Here is a 22,020-nt window from a genome sequence, read left to right on the forward strand (position 1 = left end):
ATGTGTATGAGAGAGTGAGTGTCTGTGTGTCTGTGTGAGAGGGTGTGAGTGTGTGTGAGAGAGAGTGTGTGTGAGAGGGTGTGAGAGAGTGAGTGTGTGTGAGAGAGTGAGTGTGTGTGAGAGAGAGGGTGTAAGTGTGTGTGAGAGGGTGTGAATATGTGTGAGAGAGTGACTGTGTGTGAGAGGGTGTGAATGTGTGTGAGAGAGTGACTGTGTGTGTGAGAGGGTGTGAATGTGTGTGAGAGAGTGAGTGTGTCTGACAGTGAGTGTGTGTGTATGAGAGCATGTGAAGGTGTGTGAGAGAGTGAGTGTGTGTGGGGGGTGTGAGTGTGTGTGAGCGGTGTGAATGTGTGTGCGACAGTGACTGTGTGTGTGAGAGGGTGTAAATGAGTGTGAGACAGTGACTGTGCGTGTGAGAGGCTGTGAATGTGAGAGAGTGAGAGTGTGTGTGAGAGGGTGTGAGTGTGTGTGAGAGAGTGAGTGTGTGTGTGAGAGAGTGAGTGTGTGTGAGAGAGTGAGTGTGTGTGTGAGAGGGTGTGAATGTGTGTGAGAGAGTGAGTGTGTGTGTGAGAGAGTGAGTATGCGTGTGTGTGAGAGAGAGAGGGTGTGAGTGTGTGTGAGAGGGTGATGTGTGTGAGAGAGTAACTGTGTGTGTGAGTGTGTGTGTGTGAGAGTGTGAGTGTGTGTGGGTGTGTGTGAGAGGGTGTGAGTATGTGTGAGAGAGTGAGTGTGTGTGTGAGAGAGTGAGTATGCGTGTGTGTGAGAGAGCGTGTGAGTGTGTGTGAGAGGGTGACTGTGTGTGTGAGAGAGTAACTGTGTGTGTGAGAGTATGTGCGTGTGTGAGAAGGTGTGAGTGTGTGTGGGTGTGTGTGAGAGGGTGTGAATGTGTGTGTGAGAGTGACTGTGTGTGTGAGAGGGTGTGAATGTGTGTGAGAGAGTGACTGTGTGTGTGAGAGGGTGTGAATGTGTATGAGAGAGTGAGTGTGTGTGTCTGTGTGAGAGGGTGTGAGTGTGTGTGAGAGAGAGTGTGTGTGAGAGGGTGTGAGAGAGTGAGTGTGTGTGAGAGAGTGAGTGTGTGTGAGAGAGAGGGTGTAAGTGTGTGTGAGAGGGTGTGAATATGTGTGAGAGAGTGACTGTGTGTGAGAGGGTGTGAATGTGTGTGAGAGAGTGACTGTGTGTGTGAGAGGGTGTGAATGTGTGTGAGAGAGTGAGTGTGTCTGACAGTGAGTGTGTGTGTATGAGAGCATGTGAAGGTGTGTGAGTGAGTGAATGTGTGTGAGAGGGTGTGAGTGTGTGAGAGAGTGAGTGTGTGTGAGGGGGTGTGAGTGTGTGTGAGAGGTGTGAATGTGTGTGCGACAGTGACTGTGTGTGTGAGAGGGTGTAAATGAGTGTGAGACAGTGACTGTGCGTGTGAGAGGCTGTGAATGTGAGAGAGTGAGAGTGTGTGTGAGAGGGTGTGAGTGTGTGTGAGAGAGTGAGTGTGTGTGTGAGAGAGTGAGTGTGTGTGAGAGAGTGAGTGTGTGTGTGAGAGGGTGTGAATGTGTGTGAGAGAGTGAGTGTGTGTGTGAGAGAGTGAGTATGAGTGTGTGTGAGAGAGAGAGGGTGTGAGTGTGTGTGAGAGGGTGATGTGTGTGAGAGAGTAACTGTGTGTGTGAGTGTTTGTGTGTGTGTGAGAGTGTGAGTGTGTGTGGGTGTGTGTGAGAGGGTGTGAGTATGTGTGAGAGAGTGAGTGTGTGTGTGAGAGAGTGAGTATGCGTGTGTATGTGAGAGAGCGTGTGAGTGTGTGTGAGAGGGTGACTGTGTGTGTGAGAGAGTAACTGTGTGTGTGAGAGTGTGTGCGTGTGTGAGAAGGTGTGAGTGTGTGTGGGTGTGTGTGAGAGGGTGTGAGTGTGTGTGAGAGAGTGAGTGTGTGTGAGGGGGTGTGAGTGTGTGTGAGAGGTGTGAATGTGTGTGCGACAGTGACTGTGTGTGTGAGAGGGTGTAAATGAGTGTGAGACAGTGACTGTGCGTGTGAGAGGCTGTGAATGTGAGAGAGTGAGAGTGTGTGTGAGAGGGTGTGAGTGTGTGTGAGAGAGTGAGTGTGTGTGTGAGAGAGTGAGTGTGTGTGAGAGAGTGAGTGTGTGTGTGAGAGGGTGTGAATGTGTGTGAGAGAGTGAGTGTGTGTGTGAGAGAGTGAGTATGCGTGTGTGTGAGAGAGAGAGGGTGTGAGTGTGTGTGAGAGGGTGATGTGTGTGAAAGAGTAACTGTGTGTGTGAGTGTTTGTGTGTGTGTGAGAGTGTGAGTGTGTGTGGGTGTGTGTGAGAGGGTGTGAGTATGTGTGAGAGAGTGAGTGTGTGTGTGAGAGAGTGAGTATGCGTGTGTGTGTGAGAGAGCGTATGAGTGTGTGTGAGAGGGTGACTGTGTGTGTGAGAGAGTAACTGTGTGTGTGAGAGTGTGTGCGTGTGTGAGAAGGTGTGAGTGTGTGTGGGTGTGTGTGAGAGGGTGTGAGTATGTGTGAGAGAGTGGGTGTGTGTGAGAGGGTGTGAGTGTGTGTAAGAGAGTGACTGTGTGTGTGAGAGAGTGACTATGTGAGGGTGTGAGTGTGTGTGAGAGAGTGACTGTGTGTGTCAGAGTGTGACTGTGTGTGAGAGAGTGTGTGTGTTTGTGAGAGTGGGTGTGTGTGTGAGAGTGACTGTGTGAGAGGTGTGAGTGTGTGTGAGAGAGTGACTGTGTGTGTGAGTGGGTGTGAATGTGTATGAGAGAGTGAGTGTGTGTGTGTCTGTGTGAGAGGGTGTGAGTGTGTGTGAGAGAGAGTGTGTGTGAGAGGGTGTGAGAGAGTAAATGTGTGTGAGAGGGTGTGAATGTGTGTGAGAGAGTGACTGTGTGTGTGAGAGGTTGTGAATGTGTGTGAGAGAGTGAGTGTGTCTGACAGTGAGCGTGTGTGTATGAGAGCATGTGAAGGTGTGTGAGTGAGTAAATGTGTGTGAGAGGGTGTGAGTGTGTGTGAGAGAGTGAGTGTGTGTGTGAGGGGGTGTGATTGTGTGTGAGAGGTGTGAATGTGTGTGCGACAGTGACTGTGTGTGTGAGAGGGTCTAAATGAGTGTGAGAGAGTGACTGTGTGTGAGAGGCTGTGAATGTGTGTGAGAGAGTGAGAGTGCGTGTGAGAGGCTGTGAATGTGAGAGAGTGAGAGTGTGTGTGAGAGGGTGTGAGTGTGTGTGAGAGAGTGAGTGTGTGTGTGAGAGAGTGAGTGTGTGTGAGAGAGTGAGTGTGTGTGTGAGAGGGTGTGACTGTGTGTGAGAGAGTGAGTTTGTGTGTGAGAGAGTGAGTATGCGTGTGTGTGAGAGAGAGAGGTTGTGAGTGTGTGTGAGAGGGTGATGTGTGTGAGAGAGTAACTGTGTGTGTGAGTGTGTGTGTGTGTGTGAGAGTGTGAGTGTGTGTCGGTGTGTGTGAGAGGGTGTGAGTATGTGTGAGAGAGTGAGTGTGTGTGTGAGAGAGTGAGTATGCGTGTGTGTGAGAGAGAGCGTGTGAGTGTGTGTGAGAGGGTGACTGTGTGTGTGAGAGAGTAACTGTGTGTGTGAGAGTGTGTGTGTGTGAGAGAGTGTGAGTGTGTGTGGGTGTGTGTGAGAGGGTGTGAGTATGTGTGAGAGAGTGGGTGTGTGTGAGAGGGTGTGAGTGTGTGTAAGAGAGTGACTGTGTGTGAGGGTGTGAGTGTGTGTGAGAGAGTGACTGGGTGTGTCAGAGTGTGACTGTGTGTGAGAGAGTGTGTGTGTTTGTGAGAGTGGGTGTGTGTGTGAGAGTGACTGTGTGAGAGGTGTGAGTGTGTGTGAGAGAGTGAATGTGTGAGAGAGTGAGTGTGTGTGTCTGAGAGAGAGGATCTGAGAGCGTGTGATAGAGTGTGTGTGTGAGGGTGTGAGTGTGTGAGAGAGGATGTGTGTGTGAGAGAGTGAATGTATGTGAGAGAGTGACTGTGTGTGTGACAGGGTGTGAGTGTGTGTGAGAGAGTGAGTGTGTGTGTGAGAGGGTGTGTGTGTGTGTGAGAGAGTGAGTGTGTCTGACAGTGACTGTGTGTGTGTGAGAACATGTGAGTGTGTGTGAGTGAGTGAATGTGTGTAAGAGGGTGCGAGTGTGTGTGAGGGAGTGACTGTGCGTGTGAGAGAATGACTGTGTGTGTAAGAGGGTGTGAATGTGTGTGAGAGAGTGACTGTGTGTGTGAGAGGGTGTGTGTGTGAGAGAGTGACTGTGTGTGAGAGAGGGTGTGTGTGTGAGAGAGTGAATGTGTGTGAGATGGTGTGAGTGTGTGTGAGGGAGTGACTGTGTGTGTGAGACAGTGACTGAGTGTGTGAGAGAGTGTGACTGTGTGTGAGAGAGTGACTGTGTGTGTGAGAGTGAGTGTGTGTGTGACAGAGTTTGTGTGTGTGAGAGTGTGTGTGTGTGAGAGGGTGTGTGTGTGAGTGACTGTGTGTGTGAGAGGGTGTGAATGTGTATGAGAGAGTGAGTGTGTGTGTGTCTGTGTGAAAGGGTGTGAGTGTGTGTGAGAGAGAGTGTGTGTGAGAGGGTGTGAGAGAGTGAGTGTGTGAGAGAGTGAGTGTGTGTGGGAGAGTGAGTGTGTGTGAGAGAGAGGGTGTAACTGTGTGTGAGAGGGTGTGAATGTGTGTGAGAGAGTGACTGTGTGTGAGAGGGTGTGAATGTGTATGAGAGAGTGACTGTGTGTGTGAGAGGTTGTGAATGTGTGTGAGAGAGAGTGTGTCTGACAGTGAGTGTGTATGTATGAGAGCATGTGAAGGTGTGTGAGTGAGTGAATGTGTGTGAGAGGGTGTGAGTGTGTGTGAGAGAGTGTGTGTGTGAGGGGGTGTGAGTGTGTGTGAGAGGTGTGAATGTGTGTGCGACAGTGACTGTGTGTGTGAGAGGGTGTAAATGAGTGTGAGAGAGTGACTGTGTGTGTAAGAGGGTGTGAGTGTGTGTGAGAGAGTGAGTGTGTGTGTGAGAGAGTGAGTGTGTGTGAGAGAGTGAGTGTGTGTGTGAGAGGGTGTGAATGTGTGTGAGAGAGTGAGTGTGTGTGTGAGAGAGTGAGTATGCGTGTGTGTGAGAGAGAGAGTATGCGTGTGTGTGAGAGAGAGAGGGTGTGAGTGTGTGTGAGAGGGTGATGTGTGTGAGAGAGTAACTGTGTGTGTGAGTGTGTGTGTGTGAGAGTGTGAGTGTGTGTCGGTGTGTGTGAGAGGGTGTGAGTATGTGTGAGAGAGTGAGTGTGTGTGTGAGAGAGTGAGTATGCGTGTGTGTGAGAGAGAGCGTGTGAGTGTGTGTGAGAGGGTGACTGTGTGTGTGAGAGAGTAACTGTGTGTGTGAGAGTGTGTGTGTGTGTGTGAGAGAGAGTGTGAGTGTGTGTGGGTGTGTGTGAGAGGGTGTGAGTATGTGTGAGAGAGTGGGTGTGTGTGAGAGGGTGTGAGTGTGTGTAAGAGAGTGACTGTGTGTGTGAGAGAGTGACTGTGTGTGAGGGTGTGTGTGTGTGTGAGAGAGTGACTGTGTGTGTCAGAGTGTGACTGTGTGTGAGAGAGTGTGTGTGTTTGTGAGAGTGGGTGTGTGTGTGAGAGTGACTGTGTGTGAGAGGTGTGAGTGTGTGTGAGAGAGTGAATGTGTGAGAGAGTGAGTGTGTGTGTCTGAGAGAGAGGATGTGAGAGTGTGTGATAGAGTGGGTGTGTGTGTGTGTGTGTGAGGGTGTGAGTGTGTGAGAGAGGATGTGTGTGTGAGAGAGTGAATGTATGTGAGAGAGTGACTGTGTGTGTGACAGGGTGTGAGTGTGTGTGAGAGAGTGAGTGTGTGTGTGAGAGGGTGTGTGTGTGTGAGAGAGTGAGTGTGTGTGTGAGAGAGTGAGTATGCGCGTGTGTCTGACAGTGAGTGTGTGTGTGTGAGAACATGTGAGTGTGTGTGAGTGAGTGAATGTGTGTGAGAGGGTGTGAGTGTGTGTGAGAGAGTGAGTGTGTGTGTGAGAGAGTGTGTGTGAGAGAGAGTGAGTGTGTGTGTGAGAGAGAGTGAGTGTGTGTGTGAGAGTGAGTGTGTGTGTCTGAGAGTGAGTGTGTGTGTGAGAGGGTGTGCGGGTGTGTGAGAAGGTGTGCGTGTGTGTGAGTGGGTGTGTGGGTGTGTGAGAGGGTGTGCGGGTGTGTGAGAGTGAGTGTGTGTGTGTGAGAGGGTGTGCGGGTGTGTGAGAGGGTGTGCGGGTGTGTGAGAGTGAGTGTGTGTGTGAGAGGGTGTGCGGGTGTGTGAGAGGGTGTGCGGGTGTGTGAGAGTGAGTGTGTGTGAGAGAGAGTGAGTGTGTGTGTGAGACAGTGAGTGTGTGTGTGAGAGTGAGTGTGTGTGTGAGAGGGTGTGCGGGTGTGTGAGAGTGAGTGTAGGTGTGAGAGGGTGTGAGGGTGTGTGAGAGTGAGTGTGTGTGTGAGAGGGTGTGCGGGTGTGTGAGAGAGTGGGTGTGTGTGTGAGAGAGAGTGAGTGTGTGTGTGAGAGTGAGTGTGTGTGTGAGAGGGTGTGCGGGTGTGTGAGAGGGTGTGCGGGTGTGTGAGAGTGAGTGTGTGTGTGAGAGGGTGTGTGGGTGTGTGAGAGTGAGTGTGTGTGTGAGAGGGTGTGCGGGTGTGTGAGAGGGTGTGCGGGTGTGTGAGAGTGAGTGTGTGTGTGAGAGGGTGTGCGGATGTGTGAGAGTGGGTGTGTGGGTGTGTGAGAGGGTGTGCGGGTGTGTGAGAGTGAGTGTGTGTGTGAGGGGGTGTGCGGGTGTGTGAGAGGGTGTGCGGGTGTGTGAGAGTGAGTTTGTGTGTGAGAGGGTGTGCGGGTGTGTGAGAGGGTGTGCGGGTGTGTGAGAGTGAGTGTGTGTGTGAGAGGGTGTGCGGGTGTCTGAGAGTGAGTATGTGTGTGAGAGAGTGTGCGGGTGTGTGAGAGTGAGTGTGTGTGAGAGAGAGTGAGTGTGTGTGTGAGAGAGTGAGTGTGTGTGTGAGAGTGAGTGTGTGTGTGAGAGGGTGTGCGGGTGTGTGAGAGTGAGTGTGTGTGTGAGAGGGTGTGCGGGTGTGTGAGAGGGTGTGCGGGTGTGTGAGAGTGGGTGTGTGGGTGTGTTAGAGGGTGTGCGGGTGTGCGAGAGTGAGTGTGTGTGTGAGAGGGTGTGCGGGTGTGTGAGAGGGTGTGCGGGTGTGTGAGAGTGAGTGTGTGTGTGAGAGGGTGTGCGGGTGTGTGATAGGGTGTGCAGGTGTGTGAGAGTGAGTGTGTGTGTGAGAGGGTGTGCGGGTGTGTGAGAGTGAGTGTGTGTGTGAGAGGCTGTGCTGCTGTGTGAGAGTGAGTGTGTGTGTGAGAGGGTGTGCGGGTGTGTGAGAGTGAGTGTGTGTGTGCGTGGGTGTGCGGGTGTGTGAGAGGGTGTGCGGGTGTGTGAGAGTGAGTGTGTGTGTGAGAGGGTGTGCGGGTGTGTGAGAGTGAGTGTGTGTGTGAGAGGCTGTGCTGCTGTGTGAGAGTGAGTGTGTGTGTGAGAGGGTGTGCGGGTGTGTGAGAGTGAGTGTGTGTGTGCGTGGGTGTGCGGGTGTGTGAGAGGGTGTGCGGGTGTGTGAGAGTGAGTGTGTCTGAGAGAGAGTGAGTGTGTGGGTAAGAGTGAGTGTGTGAGAGAGAGTGAGTGTGTGTGTGAGAGTGAGTGTGTGTGTGAGAGGGTGTGCGGGTGTGTGAGAGTGAGTGTGCGTGTGGGGGTGTGAGGGTGTGTGAGAGTGAGTGTGTGTGTGAGAGGGTGTGCGGGTGTGTTAGAGTGAGTGTGTGTGTGAGAGGGTGTGCGGGTGTGTGAGAGGGTGTGCGGGTGTGTGAGAGTGAGTGTGTGTGTGAGAGGGTGTGCGGGTGTGTGAGAGTGAGTGTGTGTGTGAGAGGGTGTGCGGGTGTGTGAGAGTGAGTGTGTCTGTGAGAGGGTGTGCGGGTGTGTGAGAGTGGGTGTGTGGGTGTGTGAGACGGTGTGCGGGTGTGTGAGAGTGAGTGTGTGTGTGAGAGGGTGTGCGGGTGTGTGAGAGGGTGTGCGGGTGTGTGAGAGTGAGTGTGTGTGTGCGAGGGTGTGCGGGTGTGTGAGAGGGTGTGCGGGTGTGTGAGAGTGAGTGTGTGTGTGAGAGGGTGTGCGGGTGTGTGAGAGGGTGTGCGGCTGTGTGAGAGTGGGTGTGTGTGTGAGAGGGTGTGTGGGTGTGTGAGAGGGTGTGCGGGTGTGTGAGAGTGAGTGTGTGTGTGAGAGGGTGTGCGGGTGTGTGAGAGGGTGTGCGGGTGTGTGAGAGTGAGTGTGTGTGTGAGAGGGTGTGAGGGTGTGTGAGAGTGACTGTGTGTGTGAGAGGGTGTGCGGGTGTGTGAGAGTGAGTGTGTGTGTGAGAGGGTGTGAGGGTGTGTGAGAGTGACTGTGTGTGTGAGAGGGTGTGCGGGTGTGTGAGAGTGAGTGTGTGTGTGAGAGAGTGAGTGTGTGTGAGACGGTGTGCGGGTGTGTGAGAGTGAGTGTGTGTGTGAGAGGGTGTGCGGGTGTGTGAGAGTGAGTGTGTGTGTGAGAGGGTGTGCGGGTGTGTGAGAGTGAGTGTGTGTGTGTGACAGGATATGCGGGCGTGTTGAGAGTGAGTGTGTGTGTGAGAGGGTGTGCGGGTGTGTGAGAGGGTGTGCGGGTGTGTGAGAGTGAGTGTGTGTGTGAGAGGGTTTGCGGGTGTGTGAGAGTGAGTGTGTGTGTGAGAGGGTGCGCGGGTGTGTGAGAGTGAGTGTGTGTGAGAGAGTGGGTGTGTGTGTGAGAGGGTGTGAGGGTGTGTGAGAGTGAGTGTGTGTGAGAGAGTGAGTGTGTGTGTGAGAGGGTGTGCGGGTGTGTGAGAGTGAGTGTGTGTGTGAGAGGGTCTGCGGGTGTGTGAGAGGGTGTTCGGGTGTGTGAGAGTGAGTGTGTGTGTGAGAGGGTGTGTGGGTGTGTGAGAGTGAGTGTGTGTGTGAGAGGGTGTGCGGGTGTGTGAGAGGGTCTGCGGGTGTGTGAGAGTGAGTGTGTGTGTGAGAGGGTGTGCGGATGTGTGAGAGTGGGTGTGTGGGTGTGTGAGAGGGTGTGCGGGTGTGTGAGAGTGAGTGTGTGTGTGAGGGGGTGTGCGGGTGTGTGAGAGGGTGTGCGGGTGTGTGAGAGTGAGTGTGTGTGTGAGAGGGTGTGCGGGTGTGTGAGAGTGAGTGTGTGTGTGAGAGGGTGTGCGGGTGTGTGAGAGTGAGTGTGTGTGTGAGAGAGCGTGCGGGTGTGTGAGAGTGAGTGTGTGTGAGAGAGAGTGAGTGTGTGTGTGAGAGAGTGAATGTGTGTGTGAGAGTGAGTGTGTGTGTGAGGGTGAGTGTGTGTGTGAGAGGGTGTGCGGGTGTGTGAGAGTGAGTGTGTGTGTGAGAGGGTGTGCGGGTGTGTGAGTGAGTGTGTGTGAGAGAGTGGGTGTGTGTGTGAGAGGGTGTGAGGGTGTGTGAGAGTGAGTGTGTGTGTGAGAGAGTGAGTGTGTGTGTGAGAGGGTGTGCGGGTGTGTGAGAGTGAGTGTGTGCGTGAGAGGGTGTGCGGGTGTGTGAGAGTGAGTGTGTGTGTGAGAGGGTGTGCGGGTGTGTGAGAGGGTGTGCGGGTGTGTGAGAGTGAGTGTGTGTGTGAGAGCGTGTGCGGGTGTGTGAGAGTGAGTGTGTGTGTGAGAGGGTGTGCGGGTGTGTGAGAGGGTGTGCGGGTGTGTGAGAGTGAGTGTGTGTGTGAGAGGGTGTGCGGGTGTGTGAGAGTGGGTGTGTGGTTGTGTGAGAGGGTGTGCGGGTGTGTGAGAGTGAGTGTGTGTGTCAGAGGGTGTGCGGGTGTGTGAGAGGGTGTGCAGGTGTGTGAGAGTGAATGTGTGTGTGAGAGGGTGTGCGGGTGTGTGAGAGTGAGTGTGTGTGTGAGTGAGTGTGCGGGTGTGTGAGAGTGAGTGTGTGTGTGAGAGAGTGAGTGTGTGTGTGAGAGTGTGAGTGTGTGTGTGAGAGTGAGTGTGTGTGTGAGAGAGAGTGAGTGTGTGTGTGAGAGTGAGTGTGTGTGTGAGAGGGTGTGCGGGTGTGTGAGAGTGAGTGTGTGTGTGAGAGGGTGTGCGGGTGTGTGAGAGTGAGTGTGTGTGTGAGAGGGTGTGCGGGTGTGTGAGTGAGTGTGTGTGAGAGAGTGGGTGTGTGTGTGAGAGGGTGTGAGGGTGTGTGAGAGTGAGTGTGTGTGTGAGAGAGTGAGTGTGTGTGTGAGAGGGTGTGCGGGTGTGTGAGAGTGAGTGTGTGCGTGAGAGGGTGTGCGGGTGTGTGAGAGTGAGTGTGTGTGTGAGAGGGTGTGCGGGTGTGTGAGAGGGTGTGCGGGTGTGTGAGAGTGAGTGTGTGTGTGAGAGCGTGTGCGGGTGTGTGAGAGTGAGTGTGTGTGTGAGAGGGTGTGCGGGTGTGTGAGAGGGTGTGCGGGTGTGTGAGAGTGAGTGTGTGTGTGAGAGGGTGTGCGGGTGTGTGAGAGTGGGTGTGTGGTTGTGTGAGAGGGTGTGCGGGTGTGTGAGAGTGAGTGTGTGTGTCAGAGGGTGTGCGGGTGTGTGAGAGGGTGTGCAGGTGTGTGAGAGTGAATGTGTGTGTGAGAGGGTGTGCGGGTGTGTGAGAGTGAGTGTGTGTGTGAGTGAGTGTGAGGGTGTGTGAGAGTGAGTGTGTGTGTGAGAGAGTGAGTGTGTGTGTGAGAGTGAGTGTGTGTGTGAGAGAGTGAGTGTGTGTGTGAGAGTGAGTGTGTGTGTGAGAGGGTGTGCGGGTGTGTGAGAGTGAGTGTGTGTGTGAGAGGGTGTGCGGGTGTGTGAGAGTGAGTGTGTGTGTGAGAGGGTGTGCGGGTGTGTGAGAGGGTGTGCGGGTTTGTGAGAGTGAGTGTGTGTATGAGAGGGTGTGCGGGTGTGTGAGAGGGTGTGTGTGTGAGAGTGAGTGTGTGTGTGAGAGGGTGTGCGGGTGTGTGAGAGGGTGTGTGTGTGAGAGTGGGTGTGTGTGTGAGGGTGTGCGGGTGTGTGAGAGTGAGTGTGTGTGTGAGAGAAATGTCTGTCTGCAGTGGAAACGTCTGAGGATGAGGGAAATGTCTATGTGGGGTAATGTCTATCGGTAGGGAAATGGCTGTCGGTGGGAGAAATGTCTGTGGGACAAATGTCTGTGGGGAAATGTCTGAGGGTGGGGAAATATCTGGGGGGGGGATGTCTGAGCGTGGGGTAACATCTATCAGTAGAGAAAGGTCTGTCTGTAGGGCAAATGACTGTCTGTGGGGGAAATATCTGCCTGTGGGGGAATGTCTGTCTATAGGGAAATGTCAGCCTGTGGGAAAATGTCTTGCTGTGGAGAAATCTCTGTCTGTGCGGAAATATCTGTCTGTAGGGGAAATGTCTGTCTGTGGTGGAAACATCTTTCTGTGGGGTAAATGTATCTCAGTGGGGAGCAGGTCTGTCTTTTGTGCAAATGTATGTCTGTGGGGGAAACATCTATCTGTGGCAAAATCACTAACTGCAGGGGTAATATCTTTCTGTGTGGGAAATGTCTTTCAGTGGTGAGCTTGTCTCTGGGAGAAATGTCTGCCTGTGTGGGTAATGTCTGCCTGTGGGTGAAATGTCTGTTTGTGGGGAAAATGGCTGTGGGGAAATGCCTACCTGTGGGAGAAATGTCCATGCGGAAATGTCTGTCGGAGAAATACCTGTCCGTGGAGAAATGTCTGTGGGGGAAATGTCTCCCTCTAGGGGAAATATCTGCCTGAGGGAATTGTCTGTGTGGAAATATCTGTCTCTGGGGGAAATGGCTGCCTGAGGGGGAAATGTCTGTTTGTGGGGAAATATCTGTCTGTCGGGTAAATGTCTGTCTGTTAGGGTAATGTCTGTCTGTGGTGAAATGTCTGTGGGTGAGATGTCACTCTGTGGGGAAATGCCTCTCTGTGGAGGAATATGCATGCAGGGCGAACATCAGTCTGTGGCGATCTGTTTGAGCGGAAATATCTGTGGGGGAATATCTGTCCGTAGGTTAAATCTCTGTCTCTGTGGGTAATGTCCATCTGTGGGGGAAATGTCTGCCTGTGGGAGTAATTTTTGTCTTTGGTGGAACTGTCTGTGGGGTAATGTCTGTCTGTTCCGGAAATGTCTGTGGGGGAAATATCTCTCTATGAGGAAATGTCTCTCTGTGTGGGAAATGTCCATCAGTGGGGAGCTGTTTTTTTGTGGGGAAATGTCTGTGGGTGTGGGACTGACTGAGGAAATATCTGTGGGGGAAATGTCTATCTGTGGGGGAATGTTTCTGTTTGGGGAAAATGTCTCAGGGGGAAATGTCTGTCTGTGAGGGAAATGTATGTGGGGAAATTCTGCAGAGGAATGTCTATCAGGGAAATGTCTGCCTGTGTGGGAACGTCTGCCTATATGGGAATGTCAGTCTGTGTGGGAATGACTGCCTGTGGAGGTAATGTCTCTCAGTGTTTGCAGTGTCCCTCTGTAGGGGATTTGTCTCATTTGTGGGAGATGTCTGTGTGGGAATGTCTGTTTGTGGGGAAAATGTCTGTCTCTGGGGGAAACATCCGTCTTTGGAGAAAATGTCAGTGGGGAAATGTCTGCCTGTTGTGGAAACGTCTGTGGGGAAAAGTTTGTTGGTGGGGAAATATCTATCAGTAGGGGAAATGCCTGGCAGTGGACAAACCATCTATTAGTCGGCATTCTGGGTTTAGTGGCCATAACTATTAGTTTAAAAATAAGTTTTGTTGTCTGGCCCATGGCTTAGGGTCCTGAACAGGGGCAGAGTAAATTTTGGAACCTTTGTACAGGATCTTGCAGTAGTGACTGGGTGTGAGAGTCTGAGAAATAGGAAGCCATTTAAGCAGTTCAGGGCTGCATTTTCCTATACGTGGAAGGGTGCGGCAGACTGCTTTTCAGGAACCCCGGCTGGCCTGAGGCTCTAGATCAAAGAGGTATGCGTTGTGCATGTGGAATGTCTAAACAAGTGGTTCACTTGATGACGACAAGTGCAAAATGCACTTTGAGGGTGAAACAAGGATATGATGGGGATCTGGCAGGCACAGTGATGCAAAATACCAAATGCAAAAGGTTGGTTATCCTAAAAGCAAAGGTCCCCTTGGAGACTGGCACAGGGGCGAGGTATTGGATAATGGTGAATACCATCTCGAACGCCACTACACACTCCAGGAGTGTCAGCACAGAAGCGCCACCTTCCCCAAACTGGATTTAATTCGAGTAGGGGGGTTGGTGATGAGAGGGCAGGCTCGGGAGTGAACGGTGGGTGTGGAGTTTCTGGTACAGACGGTAAAGGATTGGTAGGTGAGTGAGGGAGCAGGGTGGGTGGGGGAGCAAGAGTAGATGAGGTGTGAAGTGTGGCTTTCGAGGGTGAAGGGCAGGTGGGTGAGTGAGGGAAGGGTGGGGAATGGAGGGTGGTTGGGCTGGTGAGCAGGGGGCAGCGAGGGAAGTGAAGCGTGGGTGGGTGGATGAGGGTGAAGGGGTTCAGTAAGGGGGGGGGTCAGTCAGCACACTGGTGTGGTGATAAAGTCCTGCTCTGTCAACACTCTGCTTCTCCTCCAGACACAGGAGAGTGCCAGGCCAGGGAGGCCTACCTGTCCGAGTTCCGGGAGCTGCTGCTCTCTGCTGTGCCTCTCCGACTCGCCGGTTTCATCGCTGAGCCCATCCAGGTGACAGGCAGTGGGGGAGCGGGCAGGGGCTGGCGGAGGGGGAGCGGGTTAGATGGTGGAGGAGGGTAGGTGATTGAGGATGAGGAGAGAGGTAGGGAGGATGAACGGAGTATGGAGTGATGAGGTAGAGGGGAATGGGGTCAGAAGGTTCAGAGAGATGCAGATGACGGAGAGGGCGGGATGGTGGGGATAAGGGTGGGAGGGATGATTATGACAGGAATCGAGAGGGGATTACGGAGAGGGAGGGGAAGGATGATGGGGAGTGGGTCAGTGAGGGTGAGAATTGGGGTGGGGGCACCTGGGTCTACTGTGAAAGGAAGGGGAGGACACAGAACCCCCAATTTACAGAAATCCACCAGTGTTTGTGGCCATTCTGTCCACTGTGGTTGTGCTAACCATCTCACGACTCACGCCCATCTATAAAGCCGGTGGGGCTTGCACCCCTACCTTCCTCCCACAGCTCCATACCTTCTTTCTCACACATTCCCCATCCTCGCCCCACAGGAACAGAAACCCTCGCACAGCCAACCTTCTAGCTGCAGCAACCTGAGTTAAGATCGCTGCTGCCAGCTTGCTCCCCAGTGTAAGGGGCAAAATTCAGAAAGGCCCGAGTCCGTGGGGAATGGTGGTACAGGGAACGGGTGGTAAGGTCTTCTGGCTCTCTGTGCTCACCCCATCCTTGGTCCCCACAGGGAGTGAACGGTGTGGTGCAGTATCCGCGGGGCTTCCTTAGCGAGGCCGCCAACATCGTCCGCGACAGAGGAGGCCTCTACATCTCTGACGAGGTGGGCAGCGGCGGGCCACGTTCTCATCCCACATGATCACGAGTACACGTGTTGGGCATCTTGGTTTCCACGTGTCCGGTCACCACAACAGGGACGGTTTCACGTCATGCGCCGTGCATAATGTTTTGTCCCACGCGTTCTGGCGTAGGTGGGGTCTTTACCACGTGGGTCTTTAATCCCAGGTGTTCAGGCGTAGCTGGGGTGGGGTCACGATGGTTGTCACGTGACCTGGGGTCCCACGTGATTGAGCATGGCGCAGTGTCCCACGTGATCGGGGTTACGCGGGCTGGGGTTATCCCACGTGGTCGGTGTCCGTCTCCCACGCCCTCCCGCGGGATGAACTTTGACCACGCACTGACCCCCCCCCAACCTTTTGCCTCAGGTGCAGACGGGTTTCGGACGCTTGGGGAGCCACTTCTGGGGCTTCCAGAGCCTCGGGGTAACCCCCGACATCGTCACCATGGCAAAGGGCATAGCCAACGGCTTCCCCATGGGGGCCGTGGTCACCACACCAGGTGAGAGGAAGGTCGCCCCGGGCTCCGCAGCATTGACCCACTGGCCTACAGACATACCCTGACCACGCTCACCCCCAGGCCCCTACCCCGCACACAGACTCTTAACTGGTCCCTCGTTGTCTGGGATGGGGGTTTACTGGAGGAATTTCCACTGTCGAGACAGTTCGCCGGTGGTTCCTAGGGCTGGGGGTTGGAATACAGGAAGAGTGCCCCGGGGTAGGAGTCGGGAGAGGGGAAGGGGGAAGGAACTTCGTCGGGGAAGAGGGGAGGGATGAATGGGTACCGCCTCTCCTCCTCTACTGCCGTTTTACAGATATCGCCGCCTGCATGGGTGAAGCCCACAACTTCAACACGTTCGGCGGGGGCCCGCTGGCCTGTGCGATCGGATCCGCCGTCCTCCAGGTGACCGCCGGGGAGAGGGCGGGGGCCGGGCGGAATGAGAGTGGACGGGCTGACAGGGGGGGAGCGCTCACGGAAACTGTACTGCCTCAATATACACGGAACGTGTGCACCCTCGGCGCTGGGTCGAGTGCGCAAAGTGCCAGCGCTGTGATGGGTCCTTGTGCCCGGTCAGTGGGCTGTCGCCAGCGGGGTCCTTGTGCCCGGTCAGTGGGCTATCGCCAGCGGGGTCCTTGTGCCCGGTCAGTGGGCGCCAGCGGGGTCCTTGTGCCCAGTCAGTGGGCGCTAGTGGGGTCCTTGTGCCCGGTCAGTGGGCGCCAGCGGGGTCCTTGTGCCCGGTCAGTGGGCGCCAGCGGGGTCCTTGTACCTGGTCGGTTGGCTGTCGCCAGCGGGGTCCTTGTGCCCGATCAGTGGGCGCCAGCGGGGTCCTTGTGCCCGGTCAGTGGGCGCCAGCGGGGTCCTTGTACCTGGTCGGTTGGCTGTCGCCAGCGGGGTCCTTGTGCCCGATCAGTGGGCGCCAGCGGGGTCCGTGTGCCCGGTCGGTGGGCGTTAGCGGGGTCCTTGTGCCCGGTCGGTGGGATGACCCTCTGCTGGCTCGTGGGCTGAGGCCCTGCGGGTCCATGACATGTGCTCGTTCCGTGGGCTGACGCTCTGCGGGTCCACAGGTGATCGACGAGGAGGGACTGATGCAGAACGCCGAGGCCCGAGGCACCGATCTGATGCTGCAGCTCAGCGACCTGCGGAAGGAGTTCGAGGTGGTGGGAGACGTGCGCGGCAAGGGGCTGATGGTCGGCCTGGAGCTGGTGCGCAGTAAGGTGAGCGCGGCCAGCGCAGTCGCTGTGCATGGTTGGACTGGCGGGCGGGGACAGAACCAAGTGACGATGGCGCGGGGAAGTGGGAGATGTTCCCATCCCACACCCGTCCCGAACAATACCCATTTCCGGCTGTACCCCGAAACCTTTCTCCCCGTGCGGCACACACACCCAGCTCGCAGTCTGGACCGCACAAACACACGGGGGCTGGTGCAGGTATACCGGGTGGCCGGTCAGTCTCTATGACCTCCTCTGTCCTGGGGGAGTATTAAACCTTTGAAAGCCCCCGTGACCCGTGACTTCCAGCCTCGGCGTGATGTTGACCGTTGTCTCCTCCGCCAGGAGAGTCGCGAGCCGCTGCCGCCGACGGACATGCACCGGATCTGGGAAGACTGCAAGGAGATGGGACTGTTAGTGGGCACCGGCGGCATTTTCGGACAGGTGACCGGCCCCCGACCCCTCTCCCTCCCCCGTCCGCCCGGCCAACACCCGTCAAACCTGATCCCAGCTGACCGTTCTGTCGGACTTTTTCCATCCCCGTCCTAAACAAGAGAAAATCTGCAGATGCTGGAGATCCAAGGAACACACACAAAATGCTGGAGGAACTCAGCAGGTCAGGCAGCATCTATTCACAAAAGTACAGTCGACATTTCGGACCATTTCGGCAGGACTGGAGAACGAAGCTGAGGAGTAGATTTAAAAAGGTGGGGTGAGGCGAGGGGGCAACACGAGGTGATAGGTGAAACCTGGGGGGGGGGGGGAGGGATGAAGTGAAGAGCTGGGAAATTTATTGGTGAAAGAGATTCGGGGCTGGAGAGGGGGGAGTCTGATAGGAGAGGACAGAAAGCTCTGGAGGGGACAGAAGTGGGGAGGAGCTCCGGGGGAGACGATGGGCAGGCCAGAAGATCAGGTCCCCGTCCTGTCTGAGTCTGCCCCTCTTGTCTGACCTTCTCACCTGCCATTTAACCCCTGACCCTCGCCCATCCGTCTTTCTGACCCGTCTGCCTCCCGCCGACCGTCTGTCTGACCGACGTCTGCTCTCTCTCACAGACGTTCCGTCTCAAACCCCCGATGTGCATCTCCCAGGAGGATGTGGACTTCGCCGTCGCCGTTCTGAGACTAGCGTTGCAGAGGCACACTCTGCGCAAATCCGGGGAGGTGTAGCCCCGCTCCCTGTACCGGGCCCCAAACCTGACCTTCACCCTTCCCCGCTTCTTTAACCCCCTCCAGCCCCAGGACCACGGATTTATGTGTGGGAAGGCCTCCACTGCATCTCCTTTGTCTGAAAGAATTCTAACAGGCAATCTCTCCCCGTAACGAGACTGATTGTCCTCAACACTGGACGCAGATGTTTGGACTGAAGTCAGGCCAACTGAGGTCAAGCCTCCTGTCTTTTGCCTCCCCTCCTCATATTTGTGATTTACCCTCCGGGGCTCCGGTATTCTTGAAAGATCACAACGAACGCCTCGCCTCGCCAGTCTCTTCAGCTGCCCCTTTCAGAACCCTGAGGTGTAGTCCATTGATCCAGCTGAGTTACCGGGTCCAAACACCGCCTCTTTGACAATGGCCAATGCACTGACTTCTGCCCCGTCCCCTGAATTTCTGACACATTCCCGGTGTTTTCCACTGTCGTCCTTATTGGCCCCTCCGCCATTTCCCTGTTTCTCTTACTCATTTTAAAGTGTTCCAAAGTCCAAACCTTACACCCTCTCCCCACTCTGTTCCCCATGTACCTCCCCGTCTCCGTAACCCCTCCCACTCCTATACCTCACCCTGTCTCTGTAACCCCTCCCTCTCCTACACCTCCCCGTGTCTCTGTGACCCTCTCCCACTCCTACACCTCCCCGTGTCTCTGTAACCCCTCCCACTCCTACACCTCCCCGTGTCTCTGTAACCCCTCCCACTCCTATACCTCCCCGTCTCTGTAACCCTTCCGCTCCCCTGTACCCTACCGTGTCTCTTTAACCCCCTCCCTCTCCTACATCCCTCCGTCTCTACAACGCCACCTCTCCCGGTCCCTGCGACCCTCCACTCGCCTATATCCCACCCCTCTCTGTAGCCCATCCCTCTCCGACACCCCTTCCCATTTCTCTAACACTCCCCCCCGTCTCTGTGACCTCCCCCTCCCCATCTCTGTGCTCCCCTGCATCTGTAGTCTCACCCTCCCCATCCTTGTGATCCCCTTGCTGTCCCCTCTCACCTCCTCATCTCTGTAACCCGTCTCTCCTACACCCCTCTCCATTTCTCTGCCCCTCCTCACTCTCCTACACAACACCCCTCCCCTCCCTGTGGTCCCTTCTCTCCCCCACACCCCTTCCCGTCAATGTAAACGCCTCAGCTGCTGGGACCTGCGCTGTGACCTTCCCCCGTTCTCCATCTCCACCCCGCGCTAATGCTGGGCTTTTCAACGCGACTCACTACCGCAGAACCGCTTCACCCGTCACACATTCAACACAATAAACAGAGCAACAGTGACTGCCGATTCGCCTGGGTATGTGTTCTTGCTGTAGCGCGTCTGCTTCGCAGTCAGAGTTCAACACAGACACCTCACTGTGGAGGGGCGGTACTGAGGGAGGGTCAATAGACAATAGACAATAGGTGCAGGAGTAGGCCATTCGGCCCTTTGAGCCAGCACCGCCATTCACTGTGATCATGGCTGATCATCCACAATCAGTATCCTGTTCCTGCCTTATCCCCATAACCTTTGATTCCGCTATCTTTAAGAGCTCTATCTAATCCAGAGAATTGGCCTCCACTGCCTTCTGAGGCAGAGCATTCCACAGATCCACAAACCTCTGTGTGAAAAAGTTTTTCCTCAACTCCGTTCTAAATGGCCTACCCCTTATTCTTAAACTGTGGCCTCTGATTCTGGACTCCCCCAACATCGGGAACATGTTTCCTGCCTCTAGCTTGTCCAATCCCTTAATAATCTTATATGTTTCAATCAGATCCCCTCTCGTTCTTCTAAATTCCAGTGTATACAAGCCCAGTCGCTCCAATCTTTCAACATATGACAGTCCCGCTATCCTGGGAATTAATCTTGTGAACCTCCGCTGCACTCCCTCAATAGCAAGTATGTCCTTCCTCAAATTTGGAGACCAAAACAGTAGACAGTACTCCAGGTGTGGTCTCACCAGAGCCCTGTACAGCTGCAGAAGGACCTCTTTGCTCCTATACTCAATTCCCCCTGTTATGAAGGTCAACATGCCATTAGCTTTCTTCACTGCCTGCTGTACCTGCATGCTTGCTTTCAGTAACTGAGGAACAAGGACACCTAGATCTCGTTGTACTTCTTCTTTTCCTAACTTGACACCATTCAGATAGTAATCTGCCTTCCTGTTCTTGCCACAAAAGTGGATAACCTCACATTTATCCACATTAAACTGCATCTGCGCATTCTCAACCTGTCCTAGTCACCCTGCATTCTCATAACATCCTCCTCACATTTCACACTGCCACCTAGCTTTGTGTCATCTGCAAATTTGCTAATGTTACTTTTAATTCCTTCATCTTGTCACGTACCCCGTGACAGGGATAAAGAACCAGCAGAGATGGAAAACACTTTGGAGTCCAGTATTGCTATAAACTAATAATATTTATTAGTAACTACACAATACAGTAATATAAATGTAGATAAATCAGACAGGTTAGCAATGATTACATAAAAGTAAGTATATCAGTCAGTGTGGAAATATATATGTTTGAAAAAAACCAAGCTTCGTTAAGTCTAGGGATAAAAAGATACAGTCTTACGATGATGAGCGAAGTTCAGTTCAGTTCAGTCCGTGGTATTTAGTTGAGTAGTGATGGAGAGAGAGAGAGAGAGTTGAGTCTTCAGGTGAGCTGATGCTGTCAATCTTCTCGTCGTCCTCCGAAATCCTTTACAAGTCACCGACTGTGACTTTAACCAGGGGGACCGGTTTTCCTGTGGTGGAGCTATCACCCCGGCAAGGGTGGACACATAGACAACTCCCCACCAGTCAACCCCTTCTCCTCCTTCCACTGCAAGAGCGACGGATCGATCCGGCTGATCGATCCTCCAAAACCCACTTTCTCTGCGAGCACAACAATGCTCATTCAGTGTCCAGATCATGTGTCTGAGGTCTGTATCATCTGACCTCCCATTTATCTCACTGTACTGAGCATCAACTGTCATTCAAATAATCCCTCCTTCCTTTGTCTGTGAAGAAATGCAAGCAGGCAACAAGACCTTGAAAGTAACATCAATAATCTGCCTTCGGTCACCATAGCAACTTTCCAGCTGCTCGGTACTGTCTCCAAACCCAACTCAGTAAAAATCCAAAGTTACTTCCAGTGCCATAAAGTGACAGTCCAACCGTTAATCTTTGTCTCTCTCTCTCTTTTCAAAACAAACCATCGGTGGTGAATAACTCTCTCTCTCTCTCTTCGAAAACACAGTTAATAGGGGCACTTCAGGATCCCCTCACAATCTAAGTTATTAATGTATATTGTAAATAGCTGCGGTCCCAGCACCGAGCCTTGCGGTACCCCACTGGTCACCACCTGCCATTCTGAAAGGGACCCGTTAATCACTACTCTTTGTTTCTTGTCTGCCAACCAATTTTCTATCCATGTCAGTACTCTACCCCCAATACCATGTGCTCTAATTTTGCCCACTAATCTCCTATATGGGACTTTATCAAAGGCTTTCTGAAAGTCCAGATACACTACATCCACTGGCTTTCCCATGTCCATTTTCATAGTTACATCCTCAAAAAATTCCAGAAGATTAGTCAAGCACGATTTCCCCTTCGTAAATCCATGCTGACTCAGACTGATCCTGTTACTGCTATCCAGATGTATTGTAATTTCATCTTTTATAATTGACTCCAACATCTTCCCCACAACTGATGTCAGACTAACTGGTCTATAATTCCCTGTTTTCTCTCTCCCTCCTTTCTTAAAAAGTGGGATAACATTAGCTACCCTCCAATCCTCAGGAACTGATCCTGTATCTATAGAACATTGGAAAATAATTACCAATGTGTCCACGATTTCTAGAGCCACCTCTGTAAGTACCCTGGGATGCAGACCATCAGGCCCTGGTGATTTATCAGCCTTCAGTCCCATCAGTCTATCCAACACCATTTTCTGTCTAATGTGAATCTCCTTCAGTTCCTCTGTTACCCTAGGTCCTCTGGCCACTATTACATCTAGGAGATTGTTTGTGTCTTCCCTAGTGAAGACAGATCCAAGTACCTGTTCAACTCGTCTGCCATTTCCTTGTTCCCCATAATAAATTCACCCGCTTCTGTCTTCAAGGGCCTAACTTTGGTCTTAACTAATTTTATCCTCTTCACATACCTAAAGAAGCTTTTACTATCCTCCTTTATATTCTTGGCTAGCTTGCCTTCGTATCTCATCTTTTCTCCCCGTATTGCCTTTTTAGTTATCCTCTATAGCTCTTTAAAAGTCTCCCACTCCTCTGGCTTCCCACTCATCCTTGCTATGTTATACTTCCTCTGTTTTATTTTCATACTGTCCTTGACTTCCCTTGTCAGCCACGGTTGCCCATTACTCCTCTTAGAATCTTTCTTCCTCTTTGGGTCAATCTATGAGGGGTGGTACTGAGGGAGGGTCACACTGTGGGAGGGGCGGTATTGAGGGAGAGTCACACTAAGGGAGGGGTGGTACTGAGGAAGGGTCACACTGTGGGAGGGGTTGTACTGAGGGAGGGGCACACTGTGGGAGGGGTGGTACTGAGGGAGGGTCACACTGAGGAGGGTGTTACTGAGGGAGGGTCACACTGTGGGAGGGGTGGTACTGAGGGAGGGTCACACTGTGGGGTGGTACTGAGGGAGGGTCACACCGTGGTTGGGGTGGTACTGAGGGAGTGTCACACTGTGGGGGGGCGGTATTGAGG

The 22,020-nt window shown here is 53.5% G+C and overlaps 1 protein-coding gene across 1 annotated transcript in view; it reads left to right on the forward strand.

The window, feature by feature from the left end:
* The window catches only part of agxt2 (alanine--glyoxylate aminotransferase 2), a gene marked incomplete at its 5' end in the record, with an annotated part of 97,335 nt that extends 78,724 nt beyond the window's left edge, over positions 1 to 18,611 (forward strand). The window contains 7 exons of the mRNA XM_063038904.1: positions 13,519 to 13,625; positions 14,318 to 14,410; positions 14,793 to 14,925; positions 15,239 to 15,327; positions 15,990 to 16,139; positions 16,479 to 16,577; positions 17,187 to 18,611. Of these exons, the coding sequence (XP_062894974.1) occupies positions 13,519 to 13,625; positions 14,318 to 14,410; positions 14,793 to 14,925; positions 15,239 to 15,327; positions 15,990 to 16,139; positions 16,479 to 16,577; positions 17,187 to 17,300 (785 nt within the window). The remainder of the gene's footprint in view (positions 1 to 13,518; positions 13,626 to 14,317; positions 14,411 to 14,792; positions 14,926 to 15,238; positions 15,328 to 15,989; positions 16,140 to 16,478; positions 16,578 to 17,186) is intronic.
* Between the last annotated feature and the right edge of the window lie 3,409 nt (positions 18,612 to 22,020).

This window comes from Mobula hypostoma (genome assembly GCF_963921235.1).
Source record: "Mobula hypostoma chromosome 5 unlocalized genomic scaffold, sMobHyp1.1 SUPER_5_unloc_5, whole genome shotgun sequence".
Lineage (NCBI taxonomy): Eukaryota > Metazoa > Chordata > Chondrichthyes > Myliobatiformes > Myliobatidae > Mobula > Mobula hypostoma.